This window comes from Trichinella spiralis (genome assembly GCF_000181795.1).
Source record: "Trichinella spiralis strain ISS 195 chromosome Unknown Scfld4, whole genome shotgun sequence".
NCBI lineage: Eukaryota > Metazoa > Nematoda > Enoplea > Trichinellida > Trichinellidae > Trichinella > Trichinella spiralis.
The window spans coordinates 636,594-664,447 of NW_003526943.1; the positions used below are offsets into that span (position 1 = coordinate 636,594).

General features: G+C 29.6%; 8 protein-coding genes across 8 annotated transcripts; 5 read left to right on the forward strand and 3 right to left on the reverse strand.

The window, feature by feature from the left end:
- Positions 1 to 615: 615 nt before the first annotated feature.
- On the reverse strand, positions 616 to 8,843 carry Tsp_00145 (nucleolar GTP-binding protein 1). The gene is made up of 26 exons (XM_003375910.1): positions 8,777 to 8,843; positions 8,564 to 8,721; positions 8,289 to 8,489; positions 7,459 to 7,566; positions 6,747 to 6,998; positions 6,352 to 6,552; positions 6,018 to 6,119; positions 5,576 to 5,720; positions 5,032 to 5,291; positions 4,347 to 4,400; positions 4,123 to 4,293; positions 3,867 to 3,970; positions 3,483 to 3,566; positions 3,243 to 3,341; positions 3,042 to 3,189; positions 2,835 to 2,984; positions 2,573 to 2,680; positions 2,424 to 2,513; positions 2,245 to 2,352; positions 2,099 to 2,182; positions 1,678 to 1,729; positions 1,404 to 1,617; positions 1,254 to 1,341; positions 1,068 to 1,139; positions 826 to 945; positions 616 to 768 (listed from the first exon to the last, which is right to left on the reverse strand). Exons 1-26 carry the CDS (start codon positions 8,841 to 8,843, stop codon positions 616 to 618), a joined length of 3,393 nt encoding a protein of 1,130 aa, XP_003375958.1.
- Positions 8,844 to 12,270: 3,427 nt separating this feature from the next.
- On the forward strand, positions 12,271 to 14,895 carry Tsp_00144 (sodium- and chloride-dependent creatine transporter 1). Its single transcript, XM_003375911.1, has 10 exons — positions 12,271 to 12,463; positions 12,525 to 12,659; positions 12,831 to 13,019; positions 13,132 to 13,187; positions 13,284 to 13,318; positions 13,631 to 13,724; positions 13,748 to 13,798; positions 13,997 to 14,044; positions 14,604 to 14,738; positions 14,788 to 14,895. Exons 1-10 carry the CDS (start codon positions 12,271 to 12,273, stop codon positions 14,893 to 14,895), a joined length of 1,044 nt encoding a protein of 347 aa, XP_003375959.1.
- A 144-nt stretch (positions 14,896 to 15,039) lies between these two features.
- On the forward strand, positions 15,040 to 16,667 carry Tsp_00143 (sodium-dependent noradrenaline transporter). Its single transcript, XM_003375912.1, has 9 exons — positions 15,040 to 15,085; positions 15,134 to 15,246; positions 15,309 to 15,359; positions 15,486 to 15,585; positions 15,637 to 15,737; positions 15,794 to 15,868; positions 15,932 to 15,964; positions 16,035 to 16,094; positions 16,530 to 16,667. Exons 1-9 carry the CDS (start codon positions 15,040 to 15,042, stop codon positions 16,665 to 16,667), a joined length of 717 nt encoding a protein of 238 aa, XP_003375960.1.
- A 1,372-nt stretch (positions 16,668 to 18,039) lies between these two features.
- Tsp_00142 (vacuolar ATP synthase proteolipid subunit) lies at positions 18,040 to 22,103 on the reverse strand. Its single transcript, XM_003375913.1, has 13 exons — positions 22,014 to 22,103; positions 21,708 to 21,788; positions 21,382 to 21,491; positions 21,221 to 21,327; positions 21,071 to 21,166; positions 20,499 to 20,618; positions 19,735 to 19,928; positions 19,571 to 19,683; positions 19,386 to 19,511; positions 19,191 to 19,332; positions 18,973 to 19,132; positions 18,783 to 18,813; positions 18,040 to 18,727 (listed from the first exon to the last, which is right to left on the reverse strand). Exons 1-13 carry the CDS (start codon positions 22,101 to 22,103, stop codon positions 18,040 to 18,042), a joined length of 2,058 nt encoding a protein of 685 aa, XP_003375961.1.
- A 549-nt stretch (positions 22,104 to 22,652) lies between these two features.
- Tsp_00141 (ribosomal large subunit pseudouridine synthase C) lies at positions 22,653 to 24,308 on the forward strand. Its single transcript, XM_003375914.1, is given in 10 exon segments — positions 22,653 to 22,842; positions 22,903 to 23,019; positions 23,064 to 23,241; positions 23,307 to 23,449; positions 23,466 to 23,515; positions 23,565 to 23,703; positions 23,802 to 23,911; positions 23,965 to 24,048; positions 24,104 to 24,199; positions 24,297 to 24,308. The coding sequence occupies 10 exon segments, from the start codon at positions 22,653 to 22,655 to the stop codon at positions 24,306 to 24,308; spliced, it is 1,119 nt and encodes a 372-aa protein (XP_003375962.1).
- Positions 24,309 to 24,397: 89 nt separating this feature from the next.
- Tsp_00140 (conserved hypothetical protein) lies at positions 24,398 to 25,130 on the forward strand. Its single transcript, XM_003375915.1, has 3 exons — positions 24,398 to 24,756; positions 24,810 to 24,924; positions 24,981 to 25,130. The coding sequence occupies exons 1-3, from the start codon at positions 24,398 to 24,400 to the stop codon at positions 25,128 to 25,130; spliced, it is 624 nt and encodes a 207-aa protein (XP_003375963.1).
- Positions 25,131 to 25,330: 200 nt separating this feature from the next.
- Tsp_00139 (hypothetical protein) lies at positions 25,331 to 26,064 on the forward strand. Its single transcript, XM_003375916.1, is given in 3 exon segments — positions 25,331 to 25,426; positions 25,792 to 25,980; positions 25,999 to 26,064. 3 exon segments carry the CDS (start codon positions 25,331 to 25,333, stop codon positions 26,062 to 26,064), a joined length of 351 nt encoding a protein of 116 aa, XP_003375964.1.
- A 1,062-nt stretch (positions 26,065 to 27,126) lies between these two features.
- Tsp_00138a (protein ovo) lies at positions 27,127 to 27,163 on the reverse strand (the record flags this gene model as incomplete). The annotated part of the gene is made up of 1 exon (XM_003375917.1): positions 27,127 to 27,163. A coding segment is annotated over one exon (37 nt), but the record flags the coding sequence as incomplete, so codon positions are not given.
- Between the last annotated feature and the right edge of the window lie 691 nt (positions 27,164 to 27,854).

A 27,854-nucleotide genomic window follows, 5' to 3' on the forward strand; every position in this document is an offset into this window, starting at 1 on the left:
AGTAAAAATTAAATTATTGGTATTGAATATTGATTAAAATAAGTAATATGATGATTGTTTGTAATGTTCATTTTATTTTGACTAAAGTGAAAATTATTAAATGCAAATTCTATCATTAAGTATCCCAATTTTACATTTCAAATTTTTTGTTAACCTTTTTCTATCGTCACAATAAAGAAACCTAATTCCACAGAAATTTTTTTAAATTAAAAAGCATCCCATAAGTAGTGCCGTCTCGATTTAATACAGAGCGCATAGCACTGCATTAAGCTGCTTGTTTTTCAAATTTCTAGTTGTTGCAAATTTGAAAGAAGTCACTTCTTTCCACTAACTTCTGCTAAACAATAGAAAGTTTGTAGAAATAACTGTACCTGAATGAGAAAATCAGCATTTTATACATGTGCAATCAAGTCATGTGAGAATATTTTAAACATTTTGACTGCTTAAAAAAAAAATTTTTAATGTTACCACACAGACCGTCATTCTTATTTACAGCATGACTTGCTTGTAGCATTCCTTCGTTGTTAGCTTTCCAAAATATAATAGCAAAATAACTTTATAATTTTTAATATTTTAAGCATTTTAATAACTTTATAACATTCAAGTGAACAATTTTTAACGACTTCTTGTTTTCCCCAAAGTTCTCTTTCCAGAATATAAATGTTTAGGCATTTTAGAATAAATTCTTCTATCAGCTTCTCCAACTAATGCTTTACGTTGGAATTTCTTTTGCGATTTTCTAACCAAAGATTGTGCCTTCTCTCTCATCTAAATAAACAAAACATCAATTTTTCATATATAATAGTAAAAAATAATTTAAATTACCGTCTCATCCTTGATGCCTTTCTGATCACGCGAAATCGATGTACCGCGCAATCCCACAGCAGATGAATCTCTTCTAATTCGCTTTGCTTTCGGTGCCACAGAACTTTCAGATAAATGATGCTAAATATTTTTAAAAATCATTTTCAGTAATACTTAATAATATTGTCTAGTAAATCATTATTTGAATTATAAAAATATACGTATATATATATATATATATATATATATATATATATACATACCATTCGTTTGTTTCCAATATGCAAACCACGATCCTGCATTTCTTCTTTCAGACGAACAACGCTTCTTTCTCTCTATAAATACCATTAATACATATTTCAAATTACATACATTGCAAATGCTATTCATTTTACAATGTAAAAATATTTCATTAATACTGTCATAAGAATTAATAAACCATTGCTTACTTTTCTTCCTTGACGAGGCAATCGAGGCTTTTGATGTGATCTTCGTTCTCGTGATTCCTTCATGATCAACATTTGCTTTTTACGAATTCTACAAAGTAAAAAAGTTTTTTAAATACATTTATAGTAATGCAATTATCAATCCAGTTATACAATGCAGCTTGTTTCTTTAAAGCTACTGCGCTTTCATCGTCAGTATCACTTTCACATTCGTCATATAAGCCAGCTTTTTCTCGTAATTCTTCCTCTTTCATACATGCTTCAAAGTTTTCCACAATTTTTTGATCAACAAAGTCAGCTATATTATGGCCTTCCCAAATTTCTGGAATTTTATCATATTTCCATTCATCAGGTAACAGATAATTTTCTAAAATAAGAATGCTATTGAAAGATAAAAATCGTAGCAAATAGTCTTATAACTGCTTACTTTTCAAATCCAAAGTGTAATCATCTCCTAGTTCAGCTTCAATTTGACATTCCTATAATTATTCAAATTTGAATTTATTGTAAATCAAAATATACTGTATGTAAAATAAACTTTTCAATCTGCTCTCTTAATCTCGCAATCCATGTTTCCATGTTCACATGACTGTTAATAATATAGTATGTGAAACTCTCACAAAACACAATAAACATTAAAAAATAAAAGATTAAAAAAATCCTATTATATTATGTTATATTATTATTACGATAATTTCATTCTGCTAAAAATGCTAAACAAATTCGAAAACTATACTGATAACTAAAGAAGAAAAGAATGACAAAATTAAAACAAATAAATATAAATTCACTTATTAATTATTTTTATAACTGATGATATTAATATATAGTCGTCAAAAAAATATTACCAATAATTTTCGCTCTTTTGACTGATCAGTTAACATTGCCATCCTTTTACGTTGCACGGCTTCAGGTATAAATGGTGGTCTAGACTGAAAGTAAAAACATAAATTTAGGCAAGATTATTGGTAGAGAAAAAGAAATATATTTATACATTATTCGGATTTGGTGGCATGGCTACTTGCAACCTATTCAAAATGGAATCTGATTTTTTTGATGACAGTTTCGCATCAATTCGATTCACCAACAAACGATCGCACGCCTATGTATATATATATACATTTATAACATTCATATTAATTGTATATAGAAATTAACATAATAACATTTTACTTCATTTCGTAAATCCATAATTCCTTCTAAAGTTACTGTGCTAATGCTAAACATTGGGAAACCTGCATCTTCCACTGCTTTCAGCAATTTCTTAAAAAAACATCTTTTCTAAGAAAAGAATAAACTTTCATGTAATGATAATATATTACCAGCTTTTCTTCAGAAAGTTCTTCCTTTCTGAGCACATCCACCTTGTTTAAACCAATCAGAACCGGCTTATTTACAAACAATGGACGAATACTTTCAAACAACGTGATCTTAAATCAACAAAAATATCAATAATAACACCTTTTAAATTGGCGCAGAAGATTCAAAAAACACACATGCCCAAAAAATCAAAATAATGTACAATAAGAAGTTCATTTACGCAATCTCTTTTGCACGTGCAAAAAGCTGTATATAGAAATATACCTGCTCTTCTAAACCATAATGGCACTGCTCGGAAATATCCATAATATAAACAACAGCAGAATGAATATGAGCCAGTGCCGTAATAGCCTGCATTTCAATGGTGTTTCGTTCTTCCAAAGGTTGATCCAAAATACCAGGAGTATCAATCACCTAAAAATTTCCCATTACTACAAACGTATTAAAGCAAATAGCAAAGTAGAAAATTACCTGCCAACGAAGATATTTGTAATCCATATGGCCAACATACAAAGACTTTGTAGTGAATGCATAAGGCTGGACTTCAACATCCGCACGAGTCAGCTTATTTATAAGCGACGATTTACCAACATTTGGAAAACCGCAAATAATCAGAGTTCTATAAATCAATATCAACTAAAATCAATGGCAAAACCAAACTTTCAAACGTACCTCGTATTAGGATCAATAGAAGGCAATCTTGAAAGATGCTGCCGCACTTGCTCAAGGTAAACAAAACTCTGTTTTTGTCGAGATATTATCTTCACCATTCTAAGAAAAGAATAGCAACAGCATTGATAAAGCAATGATTTAAATAAATAAATAAATAAATAAATAAATATATATATATATATATATATATATATATTGAAAACAAAGTTTACTATAAAGTTAAATCCCATCAACACTTACCTTCCAAGCGCAGCTCGCTTCAGCATTTTACAACGATACAATGAGTCGCCAAATTTCATCATACGAGTATATTCTTTACCAACACTAAAAATAAAGCAATATGCAATTCAAACTATCAGTATTAATAATTAAAATATTTACTGCAATTAAAATAGTCAAGATGTGAACGAATGCTTGAAATTATTTACTTGAATCAGTGTTAACTTTAAGTTGTAAAAATATTACTAAATTCCAAACATTTTTTAATTCTGAAACAACTTCCGAAACAAAAAAAAACTATTTCAGTGATTTAATTTTATTCAATTACTCAAATTTCACCATCATATTCTTCGTGATTAAATATACATTAGTATCAATGCAACATAATAATAAAAAATAATATACTTATCAACAAGATGTCTAGCTGTATTTATCTGACCAAGTGCAATTTTGTAATGATCTCTGTCGTACAAGATATTTATTAAATCTGCGTAGAACGGATGAATTTCCTATAAAATACACACACACATATACATATAATTCATTTATAACAAAACACAAAACTCATAACAATCATAACAAGACAGAATTGCACAGAAATATATAAAAGCAAAAAACACAACATCATATTACGTTAAAATCTTAAAAGCATAACACTCACATCTAGTTTTGGGAATTCATCCAAAATCAATGTCAGTTTGTCATGAACGCTCTGCTGCATAAATTTCACCTTTCTAGAATAAAATTCACGAATTCGACTAATTGCATAATGCCTGTGAACTACAGTTGGTGTCTTTCTCTGGGTTTTAGAAAGAAAAATTTCCTTCATTTCCTTAAAGAAACAAATGTTTTATTTTTTTAATCATTTAATTTTTAATCCATCACCTGCGCCGTTGGAACAACTGTTATGCACTTGAAGTTGTAATGAACCATTTCTGCCTTTAACGTCAAATATAATAAACAGAAAAATCAAAAGTAAAGTATTTTGTTAAAACGTTGTTCGCTCAGTAAAGTTAAACAACGTTACAGACTGCATTAAGAAATGATAGTCAAGTATTACTCTACCGTAATTATGTAAAGAAAAACTAGCAAGCATATGCAATGAAACTTTATTTTTATTAGCGTTATTAAACATTTAACGCAATTTTAGTAGTACTTAATTTATTGCAATGGTGTAACACGACAGAGATAGTTTCTGTTAAGCGAGTTACAAATGAGACAATTTAAATTATTTTGTTGCATTTATTTAATCTTAAAGTAAACCTGATATTTTGTTAAATGACTATATTTTTCATTATAGGAAAAATTTTTGTTTTTTATTTTATTTACTTCTATGTAAAAAGCATGCGATAATTGGTTTAAATTGATAACTTGAGCAAAAACGATAAGGAATTGTTGCAATAAAGCCATTTTCGATTTTGACTGTTTTGATGCAATTTTGAGTACTTTTGTGAATTTTTTAAAGCATAGCAAGCAAGCCATGAATATGACATTTTTTGCTTTTATTTTATTTAAATAATACAAGTTGAATAACAATAACAAAAATTTAGGGCAGTGAAGAATGAGTCACCTCTTGTCTATAACTTTTTAGAAAAGTAGCAATGTAACTAATAGGACGCATTGGCCTTATGGTTGTTATTTCAATTAATGCTTCGGTTAGCGGGATGCCAACTGTCTGCAATACACGTTGAACATTTGGCGAAAGGGGCATATTTCTTGTCAAGCTTAGACGAAATTCAACAAAAGGTGGCATAGAGCTAGTCCGTTCATGCTCAACAAGAGTTGGCTTTATCGGTTCCTTTTCTTGACCTAACAATGAGAAATGAACGCCTAAATTGCAAAGGATTTTACAAAAGAAATGAATTTTATTAAAATATATTAAACAGAAAAAGGTTCGATTTTAGTAAGCGTTTTCATAAAGCAACAAGATACAATAGTTTACTGAAAGAAATTTAAATTTTAAATCATTTTTTCACGTATAAAATTTAAAACTACTTGAAAATAAATATAATGCATTTTAAACTTATAATGTAATGTAATGTAATGTAATGATAAACTTTAAAATAATTTTATAAATAAAAATTGTTATGAGGACTATAATATTAATTGCTAACCTGATTTTGTGCATAATTCCAAATTATCTAATGAATCCAAACTGGAGACATCAGAATTTTCGGCAGTTTCATAAGATGGCATTCGTGAAAAATTGAAAGACAGCTTCTGCGGATTCAGTAAGTAAAACTCTGGCTTGTGACCATCCTGAAACTAAACAGCATATCTATTCAAAATATTACTTTTTGTTTTTTAACTAATTTTGGCTTTAAATTAAAATAAACAAAGAAAGGCTTTATAATAGAAGAAGGTTTTCATTTAATGAAAGCAAACTTAAATTTCTACTATAAAATTACAGAAATTGAATTGTAAGCTCATGAAAATTTATAGTGATAAAATTGAAATTGAAACTGAATACTGGTATGTGAGATGTTTTCAGTCTTCGTTATTGTTACATTAATTGTTGAATACAAAAAATAAAAGCAATAAAGCATTGCAGCTTACGCAATCAATCACATTAGGATCAGCTTCGGCTTCTTTTAAAGCTTGATAACAGCAGTTATCTTCTCCTTTTCCAATGGCATAATGAAGTGGTGTGCGAAGTTTCTTAAACATTTCAGTATGATCAGTATTATTAGAGGTTATTAGTTTTCATTATTTTTGTGATAATTATAAAAATTATTCAGATTATAAAAAATTAGCCATTCCAAAGTTGCTTTGTTAAAAGTTCACCTTCTCTTATTTCTTATAACGGTAAAAGTATTTAATTTTCTACATAAAATAAATTATACACTACTAATATATGTTATTTATTAATATTTAGATGAATTGAACTTACGTAATCTTTTGAATTTATTGTTTCAGGATATTTTTCTAAGATATAACGGAGAATGTCTTCTTTGTCACTGGCAACAGCAGTGTGAAGTGGAGTTGCACCAAAACGATTTCTTGCTATTGCCCACTTTTTAGCAGTCAACAATATTTTAACTTTTTCTAAATCACCATTTTCAATAGCTTCATGTATTGCCGCTATTTTTTCCTATACATTATCATCATTATATATGTATAGAACAATATCAATTTGCTTTTTCTTGAAATGGAAGAATTTCTTATGTTTGAATAAAATTCAAAATTCTATTAATTAATGTATACTATATAACTTGATAAGAGAAAAGAAATTCATTTAGATTCAAGCATTTGCAATAATAAATGATGCATTGAATTAGTAATTACCAAATATGTGGATACTTCTTGGAGAAATGCTTGACTGGATGGGTGACTTGAATGCCTACCAAGCAACAGGTCTCCACAACCGCTGAATACTAGCTGGGCTAATTTTGTCACGCGACCCTCCCGTAACCAAAGACTTAGCAAGTAATTGAATTCATGGGACAAATTGTGATTCTGTTTACTACAGAAACAGCGCAACGTTGATCGGTCCAGTAAATCAGGCTTCTGAATGTAATCTCTGGGTGAACATCCATTCTAAATAGTGTAAGTTATTTTTACATTTATTCCTATTTTAAAAATTCATTATTAATTATTTCATACTTCCTTTTCTTTACAAAAATAACAACAGTACATCAACTAGCAGCAATATAATATTCAAAAAAATAACAATAAATGGTCGCTTATGATGCAGAACACTTCTCATAGAAATTATATTTAAAGAAAATTTTATTTTATTTACATTTATTATTTTAAATTTTAAAATTAAAATAGAAAAGAAACTTTGAAATTGAAAATACAAATATTTGAAGCAGAATTGTTGACTGATTAGTGTTTACATTACTATTCAAAAAAAGAAAAGAAGTTTAAAAGTAGTCATAATCATCATAATGCTTTATAAAAGATATTTAAAAAATTATGAAGCTGAAATAGATTCTTAATAAAAAAATTTTAATAATCCCTCTTTTTTTCAATTCAAATGTCTTCATTTTCTTACGCAATCAACGATGTCCAGACTTGCACCTGCATTGATGAGAAATTGATAAACTTTATCATCTTGGCACTGCTGCATCACGGCTACATAATGCAAAGCAGTTCTTTTGTTCTAAACAAAATATACATTATATAAGCACTTTTTTATGCAAATAGGTTAGACATGAAAATATTTTATCCAGAAATTATCATTATTAGTAGCAGTAGTTAATATGAAATCAATAGTCTTTTAAATTAATAATTAACAAAGAATGTGGAAAAATTTTTTATATAATATTCTAATCATTGGTTATGATCAATAATTGTTCTAAACAACTTAAAATTATGTTTAAATTAAATTTAGCTAATCCATTAATCCATAAGATTAATATTAAATTAATGAAATTAAATACAGTAAATAATAATGTGAATTGCATGCTAAAAGCAAAGATTTCTTGTATAGATTTTTAATATTTCAAAAGTTTTTGAATAGTTTAGCTAAATTTTGTAATATATGAATTGGAATAAAAAATTGTTTCAGCTTAGTGTGAGAACTCTGTTTTATCTGTCCAAATAAACTTCTTACTTGCAATAAAACAGAAAGATGTGCAAATACTTTTAAATTCCACATGCAAAAAATTTAAGTATAGTGTATTTTATAACTTCATAAATGAAAGATTAACTGTAAAAATTATAGATTGAAAATGAAAAGCGTTTTCAACAATTTTTCTTTTCATTCTCTGCAGTTAGTGCTGCATGATTTGAAAGGGGATAATAATATCGACATAATGTAAAAGTGGAATATATTGATTGTTGTTATTAGTTTGTTAATATTAAAAATAAAAATAGACATACATGATCCTGAGCGTCAATTATTTGTGGATATTTGTTAAGAAGCCAAAAAATTATGCTTAAATCATTATTGATGACAGCTTTGTGCAGTATTGTAGAACCACTTCTGTCTCTGGCTAAGGCAAATTTTTGTCGTTGTACCAATTCTTTAAGCAAAAGTAAATTGTGACATTCTACTGCTTGATGAATGGCATCAATCTTGTTCTATAGATAAGCATATTATAATATTTTCTATTTTATTTTCTGTTTTTTTTATATTTAATTTATCACTGTCATACCTGATAAGCAGGAAGTTGACGTAGAAATTTAATGCTTGCTCTGTGTTTGACATCGTCTATTAAACCTAATAAGAGATCACCAAATCCAAGTAGAACCAATTTTTCTAAATTTTTAACATCACCTTTGTCCAACCAATGCATAATTGACCGCTCTAAATCTGAAATATGTAATTGAGTAGTTTAATTTTTTTTAATGATAAAAATTGTTCAAACTGTCACCACCTTCGAGAAGAGCGTGCGACTGTTTTCCACTGATCATGCTGCTTGACAAGACAAACATTAGCTGCTCTGATTTTCAATCAAGATGAACACCGTACACGGACAATCAGAAAATCAATGTTACCTGCCATTTCATATTGGCAATGGACGCTCACACTGCCACAAATGTGCAGCTCACATTTGAATAGAATGAAAGCTCAAATAGGATTCTATTGATTAACAGAAACTTTTCTCATCATTCATCTTGACAAACAACTGAATACTATTACAAACTATTCCAACTATTACAAATTCAAAATAATTACATTCTACATTATACAACTACAAGGCATACTACAAATTGAATCTACTTTTTTGCATTTATTAAATTGAATTACTGATTTTTCTTTTTCTTTTTTTTCTTGAAATCTACACATTTTTAATATTTAAAAATCAATCTCATAAATTAACACAGATATGAAAGTTTTATTCTTTTCTTTTTTTCCAACAGCAATTATCTTTTTTTCCTTCTCTTAAACTTAATAAAATAATTTCTTTTTAATCCAAAGCATACAAGTTTTTCAACACACTAAAATATTGAAAAATCAAAATTTAACTGATCTTTTAAAAATACTTATTATGCTTAACAAATCATTTCAAAATATTTACACTGATTCCATTATTTTAAAATTAGATGCTATTGTTATCATAACAATTTATAAATTTTTTTATATATTGTGCATCTTCATACGAATTTAATAACTGTTATATAATTACATGATAATTTTACTACATTATTATTATTATTAGTACACGACAATTAATCTGATCCAAAGAAGTTTGCATTCAAATTCATTATTTAAAATTAAATTAATTTCATCACAGTTGCAATATGCGCAATGTTTGGTTTATATTTCAAAAAACGGATTTTTTAAAATATTCGTTTTATAAAAGTTTTACTGTTAATTTATTTACTTATCAACAACATTGACTTCATATAGTGTTCGTTCGAAAGATCATACTTTGCATAAAAAATAAGTTTGTTATCAAAACATTATTCTAAATTGATGATGGAAATGATTGTAGAGGCTTTTTAAATTTCAGCTTCTAAAAAACAATCAGATTGTTGCCTGCATTTTTAATAAGAAAACGGTGCTAAAGTAAATTGTTATCAACAACAGCAAAAATGATGCAAAAATTCTCTGATGCAAAGTAAACATTGAAATGGAAACTAATTTTACACTTAAATGAAAAATTTCTAAATTACAATATTAAAATATTTATTGAACTAAACTGCAACAAAGTGAATTATAGAAATGGAATGAATCATGATTAACCAATTGTGACAGCTCAAAGGAAAAGTTTCATGTTCCTATCTTAGGTGAGAAGGAAAATTATTCAAATTCCCAATAGATGCATTATAAGTGTTTATTTTATGAGCAAAGTAATCATTTTCCTGCTTTCAACATAATTCACAAGGTGTGTTCTGATCTGAATTGCTAAGCTGAGTACAATTTATTTTACGATTATTCTATTTGATCACGGTGCCAAAAATTCACATTTTCTTATCATTCACTTGTGGAATAAAAAGAAATCTCAACATCTAGCAATTTTATATGCGGTAAGAAAGAGAAATTTATTTGCCATATTTATTCAACTTAATTTTTATTTTTGGATAAATTTCCCAATTTTAAATTGAAATAAATCATTCACAGAATCGGTTTTCAATTAAAATTTATGTTGACTTAATGACGGAATATTTATTCGACATTAATATTTTGTCAGTGTATTCTTTATTGCATCTGAAAAAATTGAACATTATGCTAAGAGACACATTTACATACTGGTGACTTCATATTACAATTTTCATAAATTTCTGTGTAATCTAAAAAGCAACAATTCCATAATCAATTTTAAATAAAAAAATTCTTTTACGACACTATAAAATATTTTCTAATAATAGCAAAAAACTATTCTATCAGTTTTTTAGTAGTTTACGGTAGAACTTTTGTTATGCTAAAGCAGAGATAGGCAAACTTCTTGTATCATGTAACCTTTATGATTCCTTGATGCCTCATCGACCCCCAATCTTTTAAAATACATATTATTAATGATAAATTTCTTTATTATAAGGTACCCTTTTTACCCTTCTCGATCATATTCATTTCACCTTTACCTTCAATTATCCTTTCTTCAATTTGCATATCTGTTCCTATAATGGCCGTATTCATGTGAATAATAATGTTAATAACTTCATGATTAAGTTGAAGGTAGTTGATAATTTTTTATTTAATTACTTGGCATCGTTAATGAGAAGGATGTGGTTTGATAAATAGCAGCAAGGGCATTGATATTTGGCTGGAGATTGGTGAGTTTTAGATGTAAACCACGCATTTCCAGGTTCAATCTGTTCCTCTGCTTTGTTCCTTTCTTGTGGTGTCTTTTGATAGTTCAGAAAATTATAAATTATTGTTATGAATTAGTTCTCCATGAAATAAACTCCTCAGATAGGATTTCAAAGTTCATATTTGATGCTGGAGTTCATCGATCCCCCATTCGATCCCTAAGTTTTTATCGACCCCTTAGATCAGGGGTGCGCAACCTGCGGTCGTGGATGAGCGATGCTAAATTGAATAAATTTTCGGCAAACAAAGTATTTCTTGTTATGCACCTAATTCCATGCTTTTGGAATTGGCGTAAACGCGGTCGTAGGAAGATTTTCAAATAACATTAGACATAGGTAGATTTTCAATAAAATTGGATTACAATGGGCAATGTGGTTGGGCTCACATGCGTCCGTTATGACAATAAGGATGCTGAATGCAGCCTCCAGTAGCCATAAAGTTGCGCACCCCTGCCTTAGATAGTCCCATCGATTCTAAAGGGTTGATATCGACCACTTTGGCTATCCCTGTGCTAAAGCAAGGCTTCATTTGACTTGGGCGTTTCAGTCACGGTTAAAATTATATTGAAAAATATGCTTTTGTAGTACTTTTAAATAATTGTCATGTAATAATGAACATTTAAAGCTGTAAAAGTGAAGCTATTTATACAATAATTGACGTAAAAAAATATAACATTACGCACAATTTACTTTTAACTTTCAGCGTACCCAATTTTTAAATTTATTTTGCATAAAATTTAAAATTAAATAATAAATAGTTTCATAATTAAAAGATTTTTTGTAGTGGAAGCAGAACAATGTCAAGCAGTAACAAATTGATGTAGCATTTAAGTCATCAAATATTTCCTTTTTATCAGGTGAATTGTGAATTTTTAAAAGTAAATGCATCTAGAACGTCAAAGAACAGCTTATAACGGCATCAATTTCAAATTATTAAAAAATTTACTAAAAAGGTAATTAGCAATGTTTTTTAGCATTACAAATGCTTTAGAATATAATGCTGAAAATTTGCCATTCTGCGTTACATAAAAAAAGTAAAAGCAGAGAAAGTGGCGAAAACGTTGATAGTTCAACAAATGGATCATTTATAACAAAAATTGAAAATATGGATGAAAGCCCAAATGACAGTAGTGCAATGATTAGTAATTTTGAGTCATCATCCAAAGAATTTAATGAAACAATTCCTGAGCGTGAAACTTGGTCCAAAAAAATGGACTTTCTACTTTCTGTTATTGGATTTGCTGTTGATTTGGCAAATGTCTGGCGTTTTCCTTACCTTTGTTTCAAAAATGGCGGAGGTAAGCAATTCTTTTTAGTATTTATTTTACTTATAAAAAATATCAAACTCTAAAAATTTAGGAGCTTTTCTCATACCGTACTTAATTATGCTCATGCTCACGGGAATTCCTCTATTTTATATGGAACTCGTATTGGGGCAGTACTTCCGAAAAGGCGCTATAACAACATGGGGAAACGTATGTCCTTTATTTAAAGGTATAATAAAATCTTTTGTTGCATGGGAAGCATAATTTTCATTTAAAAAAGCATGCAGTTCTTAAAACATATTTTACATTTTAATTTCAACAAAATCTATGTTTGTTGATAATTTTATAAATTAAAAGAATATATTTTTTTAATTTGGATCAACTTTCAATCTTTTTACAGGTATTGGCTACTGCGTGGTTATGATAGCATTTTATACCGATTTATTTTACAACGTAATAATTGCCTGGTCGTTTAATTTTCTCTTCCACTCTTTCACAAGCGAACTGCCATGGTATTCTTGCAATCATAGCTGGAATAGTCCTAACTGCTATAGTAAAACTGTTTCATGGAACATGTCTGACACCGGGGGTATTTACTCTCAATGTGCTCCGCAAATGGATATCAATGCAAGTCAGCATTTCAACCCTGTTTCATCTGCTGATGAATATTACTAGTAATGTGATTAAAACATTTATTTCAGCACTTAAAATCTTTTCTATTTCAAAATTGGAGAAGTTTAATAATACAGTCGGCAGGGTAATAAATAAGTACGCTGCGTAATATGCGATGTTTGAATAAAGATTATCTTTAAAATACAATCTACAAGACATACTGTATATGTATATTCTTTAGATAAGGTTGCACTGCAGTGTACTATACTGTAATGCGTTTATTGTAAATTTAATATTACTTTTGAAAATGTACTTCTAAATTTATTCTTTTATTTATATAAGTAATTTGAGATGTTAAAACAACTGATTTTAGAATAAACAAGAAATATTCTATTTTTTTGGCGTATTAATCTTTACATTTATTTAAATGAAGTGCATTAACATTTTTTAACATAAGCTGATTAGTTTTGCTTTATTAAAATTATTTGTAAGTTTTAAAAATATTTTTAAAATATTAACTTGCCTTTTAGGTCTCAGATATTATTTTTTAATATTTAATACTTATGTATTATTGCAATTTAGTTCTAGAATGCTCGGCTTTCGAAATATAAATGGCTCTGCAACAGCAACTATTGAAAACCTTGGAAAGCTTCAGTGGGAAATTGTTCTATGTGTTCTTCTGGTATATGTTATATGTTATTTCAGCTTGTGGAAAGGGATCAAAATGTCTGGAAAGGTAAGGCTGTATTATCACAAGTACTTATACTTAGATAGCTTTATTAACATTTCAATATTAAATTAAATTCATATTAAGCATGTTTATCAAAACTAAATTTTGAGCAATATTATTATTGTTTTATTATTGTAATTCTGTTTATTATATATTCAGTTGTTATAACTTTTTATTCTGAATTAAAAAATAAAGAATTTATAAAAATTTTGAATTAAAATTAGACATTGAGATTGTTATGCTTTATCGAAATCTTGATAGCTCAATGTCATGTAATTATGAAACGTAGTATGTATATTATTAAAATTCTAAATATTTATTCATAAAGCATATGTTTATTCATTTATAAAGCAAAATATTTGTTCATTTTATTTATTTCTTATTGATTAAAGGGAAAAATTACCAGTAAAAGATATCAAATACTATCAGGTCAGCAATAAAATAATAAGCAAAAATTTATTTAAATAAGTTACTGTAAATATTTTGTTTTACTTAATTATCAGTGAATGAAATGGAATAAAATGCAAGGAAACTGACAACAGTATCATCTAACTAAAGAATCAATAAATCACAAAGATGCTCCAAATAAGAAAAAATAAATAAAAGCGGCATGACAGTTAAAATAGTAACTTTATTGTTTTAAAAGTATACAGTTAAAAAAAGTTGTTTTAAGTGAGTTCAGTATTACATCGAACGTTGTAAGATAGAATAGGTATGGTTGTTGTTTTTCAAATACAGCACAAAAATAGAATAAAATATGAGTATAAATTAGTGAAATGATTGTTAATAAAAATGTTAAAGAACATTCAATTTATTACCATTTTTATTAAGGTTGTTTGGTTTACCGCACTTTTTCCTTATGTGGTCCTTCTTGTACTTTTTATACGCGGCATAACGCTTCCTGGTTCATTAGAAGGAATAAAATACTACTTATATCCAAACATAAATAAACTGACGAAAGGACAAGTAAGTATTTATTGCTTATAACTGATACCGCAAATCAAGAATGTTTAAGGTGTGGATCGATGCTGCTACTCAAGTTTTTTTCTCGCTTGGTCCAGGATTTGGGGTACTTTTGGCATTTTCTAGCTACAATAAATTTCACAACAACGTCTATTTGTAATAGATAATGTTTAATTTTTTCAATATGCATCTAGACATATGACAAGATAAATTTTTTTCAAATAGTGATGCCCTGTTGACAAGCAGCATTAACTGTGGCACTAGTTTCATTGCTGGATTTGTGGTTTTTTCCATTCTTGGCTATATGTCTTGTATATCTGGTGAATCAATCGACACTGTTGCGAGAGAAGGTATGAATTCAAATTAAAAATGTTTAATGACAATTTTAACATTTTTAGGACCAGGACTTGTTTTTGTCGTATATCCTCAAGCACTGGCAACAATGCCTGGCTCTACATTTTGGTCAATTTTATTCTTCTTAATGCTTATAACTTTAGGTCTTGACAGTTCGGTAACATTTTTAAGCAGATCTATTAAGTGCATTATAAAATTCAGTTTAATCCATACTTTTAGTTTGGTGGTTCAGAAGCAATAATTACTGCACTGAGTGATGAATTCCCTATAGTCAAAAAGCATCGTGAAATATTTGTTTTACTTTTATTTGCTTTTTATTTTTTCTTTGATTTACTGATATGCACCCAAGTAATCAGTTATATAATAATATGAAATAAACTAATTATTTTATTTCAGGCTGGTTTGTTATTTATTGAGTTTATGAATTATTATGCAGCTTCGTGGGGATTACTTATGGCAGTTTCATTTGAAACAATAGTGATTTCTTGGATCTACGGTAATTTATGGCTTAATTTATCTCTAAGTGTTTTAATTTATAATAATGCAGGTATGCCACGATTTGTGAAAAATATCGACGATATGCTTGGTTTTAAGCCAGGCTTTTTCTGGCGTTTCTGTTGGGCATATGTTAGCCCCGTTTTACTTCTGGTAAAACTTCAGACATGCCATATAAGAATAATATAATGTTCAATGTACAATTTTAGGCAAATATGACTTATGGTTTTGTTGTACATCAACCTCTTCAAGTGCAAGATTACAATTTCCCAGAGTGGATGAATGTGCTTGGATGGATTTTTGCATTTTCTTCCCCTTCGATTATATTTATTATTGCAGTTTTTCAGCTGTTTAGATTTCCTGGAACAACCATTAAACAGGTGAAGAGTAAATACATGAATATAATTATATGCTGTGCTCTTCATTTTATAATCAGTTTTCTGTTATTAGAAATTTATTGCTTGCATCACTCCTGTAATACAAGAAGATGTGAATAACGAATCACCTGCAGTTTATAAACTTTAATAATGTTTATTTCAGTAAAACATGCATCATGTTCATAATCAGTCTTATTCATGATATTAAAATGAACTATATTAGATATATTTTGTTTTGAAAAATAATTTCAAAAACTGGAAAATGTCCTTCAAATAAATAATTTGCATAATCTCACTTTAACATATGATGATAATTTTTTATCAATATAATCAATGAAATTCTGCATCAGTAAGAAACACTTGCCCAGTCACATGATAATTGCCTACACCAGTGAAGGAAACGAACCGACAGAATTTCTTCTCCAATCATGTGAAAAATTTGTTCGATGTGGGAATAAATCCGCTCTCCATGCTCATTATGCATTTTGGAATATGATCCTGTTCTGATAGTGCCCTTTTTCTATTGTAATGGCATGGTTTTTGTGCTTGTTTGACATTTTTGTTTCAGTCGAAGCTTCCTCCCATTCTTAGCATTACTAGATCACCGCTTTTCCGTCTAATGGCACTACTCATTTCACTGTTTTGTCAATTCTTGTTCAAGCTTGGCCAAACATCTCGAACCCAACTAGACAGCTTTGAACGTTAGTTTTATTGATGAAAACATTTCATTCATGACAGCATTATTATTAATTCCATGAACTGTTTCCTACAAGCTTATCCGGCTTCAGCTTGCAATCATACTTGTAAAAATTCCCCACAAAACGGAAAAATCTAATTTCATCCATACAGACAAAATATAACAAGCCTATTTTTGCATTGGGGTGGTTTTACTCGGTCCCGCTTTTCTCTCATTGATTAAATTTTGCATTAACAAAGAACTGACGAATAAATCGAATATTCACTTTCGATTAAATTAGATGTTTACTTATACTGCATTATTATGATCAACAAATTTTGTTCATTTTTGAACAAATATCAACACTATTATTTCTATTTATATTAGTAATTAATTATATCTAACAAATTCTCAACAAAAATCAATCAAGTCGATAAAATATTTTACGTTTACAATCAACCCAGTGCTCTTCAATGCAATAGCTAATAGTCACACAACTAATTGTTCATGTACTATGTAATTATAATCCTTAATTAAACATTCTAAAATTTGAGTTTAACGCTTTACATTTTTCAGAATTGAATGATCTCAAAACTTGCTACATTTTATTCAAAATAGTATTTACATAAATTTCAAACTTGAAAGTACGAGTTACAATAATTATACTGTATCACATATATTTAGAAAAGCACTTTAGATAGAAAAATAAAATTCAGATTTTAACTAATTTTAAACACAAATCATGCTTAACAAATATTCTCCGCGTTACATTCGTTTTAAACAACAAAATTTATAACTGCATCACCTTATTTTAAAATAATTTATATAACAGAAACCACACAATACAAATAATAACCCCCAACATATGCTTGACATTAACATCACGTGTTAAACACGATAAACAGGATGCGTGTTCCAAATAGCGAACTAGCTTTATGAAACTCTACCAACATCATTACTCAAATGCTCAAGCATAAAACTTTCATTACATTCACCTCACGGTCACCATATTTAATATAAAACATAGTAAAAAAGCAAAATTCAAATTTGGTTTTACCGAATGTGAACTTTTTCAATTTCATCGCATTATTCGCTTTACAATTCATTACTAACGTTTATTACAAATTAAATTTCGAACTTCCAAAAAGCAACAACAGAATAGCTCAGCAAATTCACAACCACAAAAAATTCAAAAGATAAAACATTATACATTTGTTTGTTTCCAATCAGCTTCAATCGACTGCCCGAAGACATGATACATGACATGCCACACAAGTGAATGATACCGAAGATTATCACAAGAAGTCACCAGACAAAAAATAACATTTAGAACTATCATTATTGGAAAACAACAGAGAGATTGAGAATTAATTTAGAAAAGCAATAAAAATGACAACGCATTTCAAATATCGTTTCCCATTTTTGCACTGTTCGTAATCAAAATTCCACAAATTACACCAAAAAGTCCAATAGCACTGGCAAATATTTCAATGATGAGAATTTTCACAAATAAAGATGGATTTTGAGCGTCGGCAAGCGCAGCACCACTGCCAACAATGCCAACACATATTCCACAAAATAAGTTAGCAAAGCCTACCGTCAAACCAGCGCCAAACATCTCATAACCAGCGGCAAGATTGGTTGATAAAACTCGAAAAGACGCATTTTCCGGATCAAATGGCTGCTGTTTACTGCCAATTACAATGGCCATAATTATGCCATATATTGCAACCGCTTCGCAGAAAATTATGCTCACCAAATTCTTCGTTCGTATTCGAGGTGCTTTAATGCCACCACCAACAATGCTAGCACCGGTCAAAAATATGCCCCATGCAGCTCCGAGGACGCTAAGAGAAATGGCAAACGCAATTCCCAAACTGCTCCAAAGTTGTGGAGACGTATTGCTGAGAAACCATCCAAAATCTACACGGTGTCCTTTACCAGTTAACAGATAGTAAAAGCTCAAAATGGTTATGCCAGCGGTGGCAACACCACCAACGGTAGAAGCTGTTGCAACGACCCTCCCCATCACGATGTAATGAATTACACTACAGTATGAAGCAAATGATAATAAAGATTTAACAGTGGTACTGTAGCATCACTTTCTGTTTGCTTACAAAACATTTATTAGTTAAAAAAATGTACCTTTGATAAAACTCCAATTCCTTACAGCAATCTTGAATATTTATTACAAAAATCAGTTATCAATAAATTTTAAGTAGCTATAATTCCACCAATTCCTACAAATTTAGCGATAGCACAGTTGTTTTACCAGATTGAAAAAAATAGCTATAAATCATATTAAAAAATCATCAGTCGTCTTTCAAAAATTCACCAGTTCTCCAATCAACTTGTTTCTTCAAGTAATACATGCCTCCACCTGAAATAGAATTTTCCACAGCCAATGCAAGAAAGAGTGGAGTTTCTGCGCCTTCATCAGGTGTTAATGTCCCTTTGTGACTACTCATGTCAGTAGCCACATAGCCAGGACAACACTAAAGTAGAAACATTAAGCAATATAAATAATAAAAGAAAACAATCAACTATAAGTACCGCATTCACTACAATATCTTCACGGCTATCTTTGTCCATTTCTCTCTGCAATATCTTAGTCATAGCAATAACGGCTATTTTGGACATAGCATATGCAGAATTTGGATAACCAAAATCAGTATGCACATTATTTTTTGCAGATCTAATCATAAAATTTATACAATGGCATCATTTTAACAAGTAATATAACCTTACTCAACAAAATGATTTACAATGCTGTTCAAATTTTCCATTTTTAATTCAGCAGATTCGAGGCGTTTCTTTAAATCTTCATTGCTTATTTTTTTGAGAAGGCCAAGTTGACTGGCAACAATCACTACTCTAAAACGGCAATTAGCAACAAAATCTAAAATAACTACCTCTCAATAGCATATGCCTACCTAGCATGCGGAGATAAAAGTGGAAAAAACTGTTCACAAACTTGTTTTGTGCCCCAATAATTAACCTTCATCGTTTCATAAGCCTGTTCTCCAAATGGAACTGTGCTGTTACACTGAAGAATATCCCGAATACTTTAATGATTATGCAGAGAAATCAATTTTACTTTGAAAGCAATTCCTGCATTATTTATTAAAATATCGATTCTTCCATGTTCTTTCATTAAATATTCTTTAGCCCGAATAACACTATCTTTGTCACTAATATCCAACTGATAGAAACGCAATTCTTTACACGCACGTTTTGGCACTTCTGCAATTATTCTTACAACAGCATCTTTCCCCAATTCCTCATTTCTGGCTAAAAGAACATAATCAACAAATAGTAATATAAAAGTTATTCAACCACTACATCGTCGATTTATTAAAATTGAAAAGTATTTACGATTTTAATTATGACACTACTAAAAAATTATAAATAATAAACATGAAAATAGCACCCATACAAAACAACAATCTTTCACACTATACTATATTTTAAAAGTTTTACCTGTCAAATAAACAGTACCAGTAAAAAGTTTGCACAATCCTTTAGCTATTGCATAGCCAATACCTTTATTTGCACCTGTTACCTAAACAACACCGTTATCAATTTCCTTCAAAATAAATTAAAGAAAAGAGTTCACTTACCAATGCTACTTTATTATCCATTACAAATACCTATCTAATAATGATCGTCATTTAATTTTAAAGAAAATAACATATTTAAAAAGTATGACAGATGCTTCACTGTTCGCTGTTCAAAGTAATTCAAGCAAAACGTAGGCGTGTAGTTTCTTTACAAAAAAATTATGTAAAAGCGTAAAATATTCAAATAAACCAAGTTATTCATTTTCTTCTGAATCATCATGTTCAGACTGCTCAGATTCACAATTAGAGTCCATTGCTTTAGCAAGGCCTTCCACCTCGACTACATCTTCTGCATCTAATCCCTCCGAATCGGAAACGTCTTGCTCCTTATTATGCTTGTTACCAAGTCTGCTGATGTGCTCTAAAAGCAAAACCTGTAAAAAAATTAAAAGAATATCCAAAAGCTAAACCTTTAGAAGGAGCAAAAATTCCCATTGTATTTTTTTGACAAACAAAACATTTCATTGTTTTTCGACTATGTTCCAATGCGCATTTTTCACAAAAGTAATGCTTGCACCTATAAATAAAGTAACTAACAAAGTAATAAAAACTCCAAACAATACAAAATAAATTACCTAGTTACCACTGGATCAGTAAAAGAATTTCGACAAATTAAACATTTAAAAGGCAACTCCTCTTCTTCGTCACTAATTTCATATTTATGCACATCTGTAAAAAGTAATGATTAAAATAAATAGTAACTTAAATTCTTAGAAAAAAATATATAATAATAAAAGATTCATTACTATTAAAATGCTTATGTGTAATAAGCAGAAAAATCATCTTATTATTACGAAATGTTTACATCATTACCTTCATCATCTTTTCCATAGCGTCCTTTTTCCCAATCTCTTTCTAATTCCCAACCATGCTTGTAATCTGAACGATCGTGCAAAAATATGCAAGAATCTAAAACAACAACAATGTTTGGACTAAATGGAACTTAAATAAACAGAAAATTACCTCCAAAACCACAAAATCCTGTCTCTTTGTAGTCTTTGCAAATATCTGGGCGGTAATCCCATCGAACGGATCTTCTAACAAATTCAGGAGCTCTCAATGGACCTTTGCTATAAATTATACTGAATTATACTCAAGAAATACTTCCTTCCAAGTTTCAGTACCAAAATACACCACTGAAAGCATTGCCTGCAGCAGAATCCTTCTTTTCTATGTAACCGCCATAAGCATTTATACCCTGATATAGTTTATCATCGCCTTTTGTTTTCCTATCCTAAAATACATTAATCAATGTAAACAGATATTAAATAAAATTAAGACAACTTTCTGAAGCTTTTGCGCTCTTTCAAACTGTGCCCGAGCATCCTTGTCGCGTTCAGTTTCTCTCTGATCAGTCAACGTCGCGCCCATGTCTGATGGACCAGCTCTTTCCTGTTCGGAACAAATCATTCTTCAATGAAATTATAAAGATAAGATCCCGGTAACTGACTTCAAGCGGACTGCTTGCATAACTAAATTTTACTGCAGATAAATCGCCTTGTTTTTCTGCTTTCGCATTGTTTTTCAAAGTCTACAAATTATATCAACTTATATTTATTGTAACATGTACTTTTTCAAAAACAAACTTACAGACTGAACCATAGGATTCATTTTTCGTTGTTTAATCATCGAAAAGACGCAGCTTTCTTCCTCATCGCTTGAGCTATCGTCTAAAGCACCATTAAAAAGAACAACAGAAGAGAATTAAAGAGTTTAGAAATCTGAACTTCGAATACTTAGGAACAATAAAACATACCACTGCCATAACGTTTTCGCATAGAAACACCATGCTGACGAGAGGTTGACCGTTTCTTAAATGCAACACTCTGTGTGGGTGTTTGGTCATCTTCCATGGCTTTAAAAAGACAGACAACAAAAGACAACAAAACGAAACGACGAATATACAGTAACCTTTTGAAAAAAGTGTTAATCACATTGTACTGTAATGTATTATTTGCAATTAAATAAATGTATATTATAAATAAAAATAATACAATAAAATTATACGTTTTAAAGAAATCGGATCAACTTAAATGCTTAAAATAAAAATAATGGACTATCATAGGAATACAATAAAACCTGAGTAATATATTACTGTAGTTTTAATTTCTTTTATCTACTGAAATATTTCTTTAGTTATATTGCTTTTATTTAAATATACTTAGCGAAATAAATACTAAATTCCCGTATTAAGTAGTTTTTTATTTTCCATTTATTATATAGATAGTTGCGCAGCACTTCATATGCTAAATATTGGAATGCATAATTGATATTTAATGTAAAATAAATTGCATTTTATAGCTACTGAAAGTATTGGATTCAAGAAACATTAATTTTATGATAATTTGTTATTATAATTATTTGATGAATTATTACATGTGTGAATTCTGTAAGAATGTCACAGCAGCAGTACCGGTACGAATCTAGTCATGTAACTTTACATTCGGATACGGATAATGATGACGAAGATGAAGAATTTTCTGCTTATGTATTGCCAAATTCGTATTCCGGTGGTAAAAGTACTTATAAACTGGCACAAAAGATACGGAACAAATTAGAAGCTGAAAGTGTGGACAAAGCATTGGGTATTTTTTATAGATATACTTTAATAATAAATATTAATCTGGATGATTTTTTAAATTTAGATCTTGATGGCAGTCTTCGATCACTTAATAAAATTTACTCTTTGATGCCTGATTTGAATAGACTTCCTAAAGATGAAGTAGCACAACTGTGCGCTGAAAGCGTTTTATACAACAAAAGTATTTTATTGTTTGGATTAATTTTTGCTACCTTGCGATTTTAGATGATCTGATCGTGTTGAACAAACCCTATGGGTTACCTGTGACAAATGGTGCCGGCATGTTTGTAAGTTTGAAAATTATATTGCCTATCTTGAAAGAGCTTATTTCTGCGAAAAGTGAAATTCTTCGCCCTGTTCATCGATTAGATCGATGCACTACAGGTGTTCTGATGTTAGCAAGGTATCTTTTTATTTTTATATACATTTATATATTTGCATTTACATGTTTACTGTTGATATTTTTAGTAGCAAGTTTAGATTCTTGGAACTGAAAGATATGTTTAAAAGAGAAGAAATAAAAAAAACTTACATTTGTATTACAAAATTGGTACCAAATCCTTCTTCTGGTATTGTTAATAATGAACACACACACACACATATTGTTATTCGTATATTTATATTTAGGCGTTATTGAAGCAGCTCTAGGAGAAAGGAGAATTTCTGGGCGATTTAAGGTAATAAATAATTCGATGGCTGTACTTTATTTATTATGACTTTTTCTAGACTTCACCTTTGTCAATTAATTTAAAAGGAAAAGAAAAATGTCTAAACAGTGGTGCTGATGCAAAAATAGTAAAAACAGAATACAGTACTTTAAGTGTTGGAGAAAAATGTGCACTTATTAAATGTACTACATACACCGGTGAGGCAGTTCATTATACTGAATTATTGCATTGACTTTATTTACTTATTTAAGTATAAAAGTTAATAAGTATGTTAATTGTATAATGAATTTTAAAGTATTTTGCTTAGGTATGAAGCATCAAATCCGTTGTCATATGGGTTTGTGTTTTGGTCATCCAATTGTTGGGGATCACAAATATTCGGATTTTGTTGGGAATCGACCACAGGTGACCACATTTAAAAAATAATAATGCAGTGGTTTAAAGCGTTTATGCTTTAGAGACTGCCTTCTGAAATGTTGCATAAGCTTGGTATTCGTTCAAGTAAATCCAGACATCTGCCTTTATATTTACATGCTTCAGAGGTTTTTCCATAAATTTGCACAAGTATTTTTCTTATTCCAATTTTAGACATTTTAGATAGAAATTCCAGAATTTCCAAAGCAGAAAAATTTATCTGTCAAAGCACCCCTTCCTAATTTTTTTCTTTATACTTTGAAAAGATTGCGATTGCGAGTTTGAGTTTCTGTAGTGTATTTTGCACATTTTGTTGAATGAATAAATTTACATATATTATTGTGTTTTTGTATTAAAAGTTTTTTTTTATTTGAAGTATTCGCTTTAAATACTTGTGACAACTTTTACTGTTTTTATTAATTAACAGATAAGGACGCTGTTGTACAATAGAATTTGGAATGAAAACGTATGGAAAGAATGCGCTTTGTAATTTTGGGTTTTCTTAATCCATACCATTGGGATGTGAAAGTGCTGATTGATGAATTTGCGGAATGGAAAGATTTTGAAAGCTTACCTCCGTCTGAAGTGAAAGCTTTGACAGATGCTTTTAATGCAAACGTTCGTTTTAATGCTGGTGCATCATCTAGTCATTTAGTAAAGAAGATCAAAGTGCCCGGGCGTTTGTATCGACGTTTTATATGCTGTTTGAGGAATACGTATTTATTCAATCAGATTATTTCGCATTGGGCATCTTTTGAGAAAAGTGACAAGTCATTAAATATATGTTGGTTAATTTGCAGAATATATAATCCTGAACTTTATTTTGATATGAGAGGGTGAGTAGTGAATATTGGTATTGTATTACATTTTTGGTGATTTGAAATTTTAGTAGTTTGATGATGATGTCATTTTTAAATTATCATCTGGAACTTGAAAAGTTCATGTGGATTCTTTCAACATTTGGTGGTGCGTTTTCAGCGTACGGTGACTATAATGAAGATTTTGTAAGTCATTGAAGTTTTGTTTTCACTTGTTTTGATTTGGAATTTTTATTTTCAAGGCTGTCAAAGCAAGTGCCATTTCTGTAAAGCAACTTGAAATTGCAATGAAGCTTGGCAATCCGGTATTGATAAGTCGTTGCAAATTGTACCTCTCTCTTAGTCTTATTCAGAGAGGCTACTTTCGTCTAGCAAAACGCATTATCAGGTAAATTATTAAATTATAGATGTGTCGATTTTTAATAAAAGTTGTTTAATAAGTTAATAATAAATGAAGATTTTATTTTTTTCCGTTAACTGAGTTTGGTATATTCGATGTTTAGGGAGCAGTTCAAGTTGTGGGAAAAGGTGGAAGTTTCTGATGGGAATTTGATCCGCAAAATTTGCCGGGGTATATGGACACGGTTGAATAATGAAAAGCGACGTCACATGCATGCAGTGCAATAATAATTCTGATGGTTCGCATAAAGAGGCATTCAATGAATCGGATACGTGTGTTATGATACCAGTATAACAGATAGAAAAGACAAGAATATGACAATTTTTATTTTGTATTCTGTGGTATTTCCGTTGGTTTATCTGAATTTTCTGCTGTAAATTGGGAAATTTGTCGTCTGTCTTGTTTAAGTAATACATTGCTCAGTGGATGCATGGTTTTGGTGTGTCGTAAATAATTTTCAACTTCACTTGCTGTGAAACCACATTCTTCACAAACGTATACCTGTGATGGTTTTAAAAAAGAGAAAATTTTCCCCATATTAAATAATAATGCAACCAATATAAAGAAATAAACTTGCTTTGCTTCGTCGTTCTTTGTAAGCATAGTTGTGTTGAACTCCGTGTACTTTTTTTAAATGCGACTCCAACGAACAGCGTTGTGTAAATGACTTGTCACACATTTCACACTTGTACGGCCGTACACCTGAAGAAGAGGGGGGGTGGAAATTACTGGAGAAGCGAATTTTTGAATATGCTATTTCTGTGTTGTATACCGGTGTGAGTTCTTGTGTGACGTTTCAGGTCGAAAGTGTCGTTGAAGCCTTTGCCGCAGAATGTGCAAAGGTAACGTTTAATTTCTAGATGGCACTTGGCGTGACGGTTCAGAAGCCGTTGCAGTGGAAACTTCTGAAAATTTTGAAAAATTAAGAGGAAAGTTTTTTTCAAGTGAAATTTTGAAAATGAATAGAAATAATATCGTTTGCCTTTTTGCAAACACGACATGTGAATATATGACCACCATCACTTTGAGGTGAATTGACTGTCGGCGGTTCTACACTGGAAGATGATAGAGTTTCACCGTATTTGATCAGCGGATTCTTTATACCATAACCTCCGTTGACCCATTCTACATCGATGTTGGTCAGATTTGTCTGGAACAATTTGATTATTAATGTTAAAGTGGTGAAGAGAGAGAGAGAGAGAGAAAGAGAGTTTCATCTTTTGCTACTTCAGGTAATGAGGGTCTTAAAATTGGCGATGATAGCTGAGGTAAAATTGGTGTCTGCAAGGCGGCTACATTCATACAAAATGAACTGATCATTCCCAGTGGTAAATAGGGTGAACTGAGCAGATTTAAATTTGGATAACCAAACCAAAATGGATTCGATGGTGCAGAAAGTATTGTTGGTTGAGTTACATTTGATACGGGAGGCACAGGCACGGATGGTAACACTGATAAAAAACACTCCGGATTATAACCATACACTGGGGATGGTCTGGTTAACTTGCTGTTCGAAGCAACGTTTTTCTTCACTTCTGAATGCAGCATGTCGGATGATTGTTTCACGTTGAATTTTTTCATTTCTAAAATTAGCACTTAATTTTCAACTACATTGAATGAATATATGAATATTCAAATTCGATAATGAATAACATTTGGTTGAAGTTTTACATGTTTGCAGTTAATTTAATTTGAATTGGTTTCATTGAAAATTATTCACAAAGCATAATATATTACAAAGAATTCATTGTATAATATATTACTTAAATATGTAAAAACAAAACGAAAAAAATTTTTAACAAAAAATATTTTAATAATGTTTTGTTAAACAGATCGCTGTTTCATTACTGTGCTATGTAATGCAATATGCAGTGGAATGCATATTCGGTTTGAAAGCTTTTTAGTTATAAAAAATAACCAATACTTGATATTCAAGCGGTATGACAGATAAAAATTTGCATTAATTATTTCAAAATATCATCATTTTGTTAGAGCGTCATATCTTCTTGAATTATTAATTGGTATCTAAATATTTATATTAGTTATATTAGTCATTTATTTTAAAGATCACAGACAATATTATTATTTCTTTTATTAAAATGAATGAATAAGTATTCAATATTTGCAAACATCTGATGTTATTGTCATTTTTGTATTATTCGATGTAATTTCGCTATTTCAAAGAAAAAATTTATTTAAAAAAATTTATCTTTATTGTATTTTTATATAATTTGTATTTTTTACTGACAATAAATTGAACCTATCAATTCATTCTTGATAAATAATTTTTCAAAATTGCAATGCAATGAAAATGTGGAACTCTAACCTTGGTTGGTTGATCAACAGACTCCAAGGTCACAAATGACAGTTTAAAGCAGATGTTTTTTAAAAATTGAATAGAAATTTTTTGCAAAACACGTTCTCACTTAATTTATACTGGAACGCTTTATCTATACTTTTAAATAATATTGTCAAGTTTTATTTGCATTTTTAATTAGTATTACTTTTAAAATTATAGTATCTTCATCTAAAAAATTTTCAAGTTGTCTCTTAAAGCTATTGTTAAAAGAAAAAAGTTTAATAATTTCAAAGCATATAAAAAGAGCATAACAGTTCATCAAAATTTAACAAAAAACTAATAAAAGTCATGCATAAATTTAAGATTTTATCTAAAATGAATAAATTTCAATATTTTAGTTTAATGAGTGAATTGGCA

Coding starts and splice junctions, on each gene's coding strand:
- Tsp_00143 (XM_003375912.1), top strand. CDS start 15,040: ATGTCTTGTATATCTGGTGAATCAATCGACACTGTTGCGAGAGAAG. Junction 15,965..16,034: donor CTGGAACAACCATTAAACAG/GTGAAGAGTAAA, acceptor TTCTGTTATTAG/AAATTTATTGCTTGCATCAC. Junction 16,095..16,529: donor TGAATAACGAATCACCTGCA/GTTTATAAACTT, acceptor TTTTTGTTTCAG/TCGAAGCTTCCTCCCATTCT.
- Tsp_00145 (XM_003375910.1), bottom strand. CDS start 8,843: ATGTTTGTCTTGTCAAGCAGCATGATCAGTGGAAAACAGTCGCACGCT. Junction 3,971..4,122: donor ATGAATTCCCAAAACTAGAT/GTGAGTGTTATG, acceptor TGTATTTTATAG/GAAATTCATCCGTTCTACGC. Junction 3,567..3,866: donor GCTAGACATCTTGTTGATAA/GTATATTATTTT, acceptor CTTTATTTTTAG/TGTTGGTAAAGAATATACTC.
- Tsp_00142 (XM_003375913.1), bottom strand. CDS start 22,103: ATGACCAAACACCCACACAGAGTGTTGCATTTAAGAAACGGTCAACCT. Junction 21,789..22,013: donor GCGAAAACGTTATGGCAGTG/GTATGTTTTATT, acceptor TATAATTTGTAG/ACTTTGAAAAACAATGCGAA. Junction 19,512..19,570: donor CTTTTATCTCCGCATGCTAG/GTAGGCATATGC, acceptor TTGCCGTTTTAG/AGTAGTGATTGTTGCCAGTC.
- Tsp_00141 (XM_003375914.1), top strand. CDS start 22,653: ATGTCACAGCAGCAGTACCGGTACGAATCTAGTCATGTAACTTTACAT. Junction 23,912..23,964: donor TTGTTGGGAATCGACCACAG/GTGACCACATTT, acceptor TTTATGCTTTAG/AGACTGCCTTCTGAAATGTT. Junction 24,049..24,103: donor TATATTTACATGCTTCAGAG/GTTTTTCCATAA, acceptor TAGACATTTTAG/ATAGAAATTCCAGAATTTCC.
- Tsp_00139 (XM_003375916.1), top strand. CDS start 25,331: ATGAAAAGCGACGTCACATGCATGCAGTGCAATAATAATTCTGATGGT. Junction 25,427..25,791: donor ATACGTGTGTTATGATACCA/GTATAACAGATA, acceptor TCCAACGAACAG/CGTTGTGTAAATGACTTGTC.
- Tsp_00144 (XM_003375911.1), top strand. CDS start 12,271: ATGGATGAAAGCCCAAATGACAGTAGTGCAATGATTAGTAATTTTGAG. Junction 14,045..14,603: donor TCTTGATAGCTCAATGTCAT/GTAATTATGAAA, acceptor ATTTTTATTAAG/GTTGTTTGGTTTACCGCACT. Junction 14,739..14,787: donor ATAAACTGACGAAAGGACAA/GTAAGTATTTAT, acceptor AGAATGTTTAAG/GTGTGGATCGATGCTGCTAC.
- Tsp_00140 (XM_003375915.1), top strand. CDS start 24,398: ATGCGCTTTGTAATTTTGGGTTTTCTTAATCCATACCATTGGGATGTG. Junction 24,757..24,809: donor CTTTATTTTGATATGAGAGG/GTGAGTAGTGAA, acceptor TTGAAATTTTAG/TAGTTTGATGATGATGTCAT. Junction 24,925..24,980: donor GTGACTATAATGAAGATTTT/GTAAGTCATTGA, acceptor TTTATTTTCAAG/GCTGTCAAAGCAAGTGCCAT.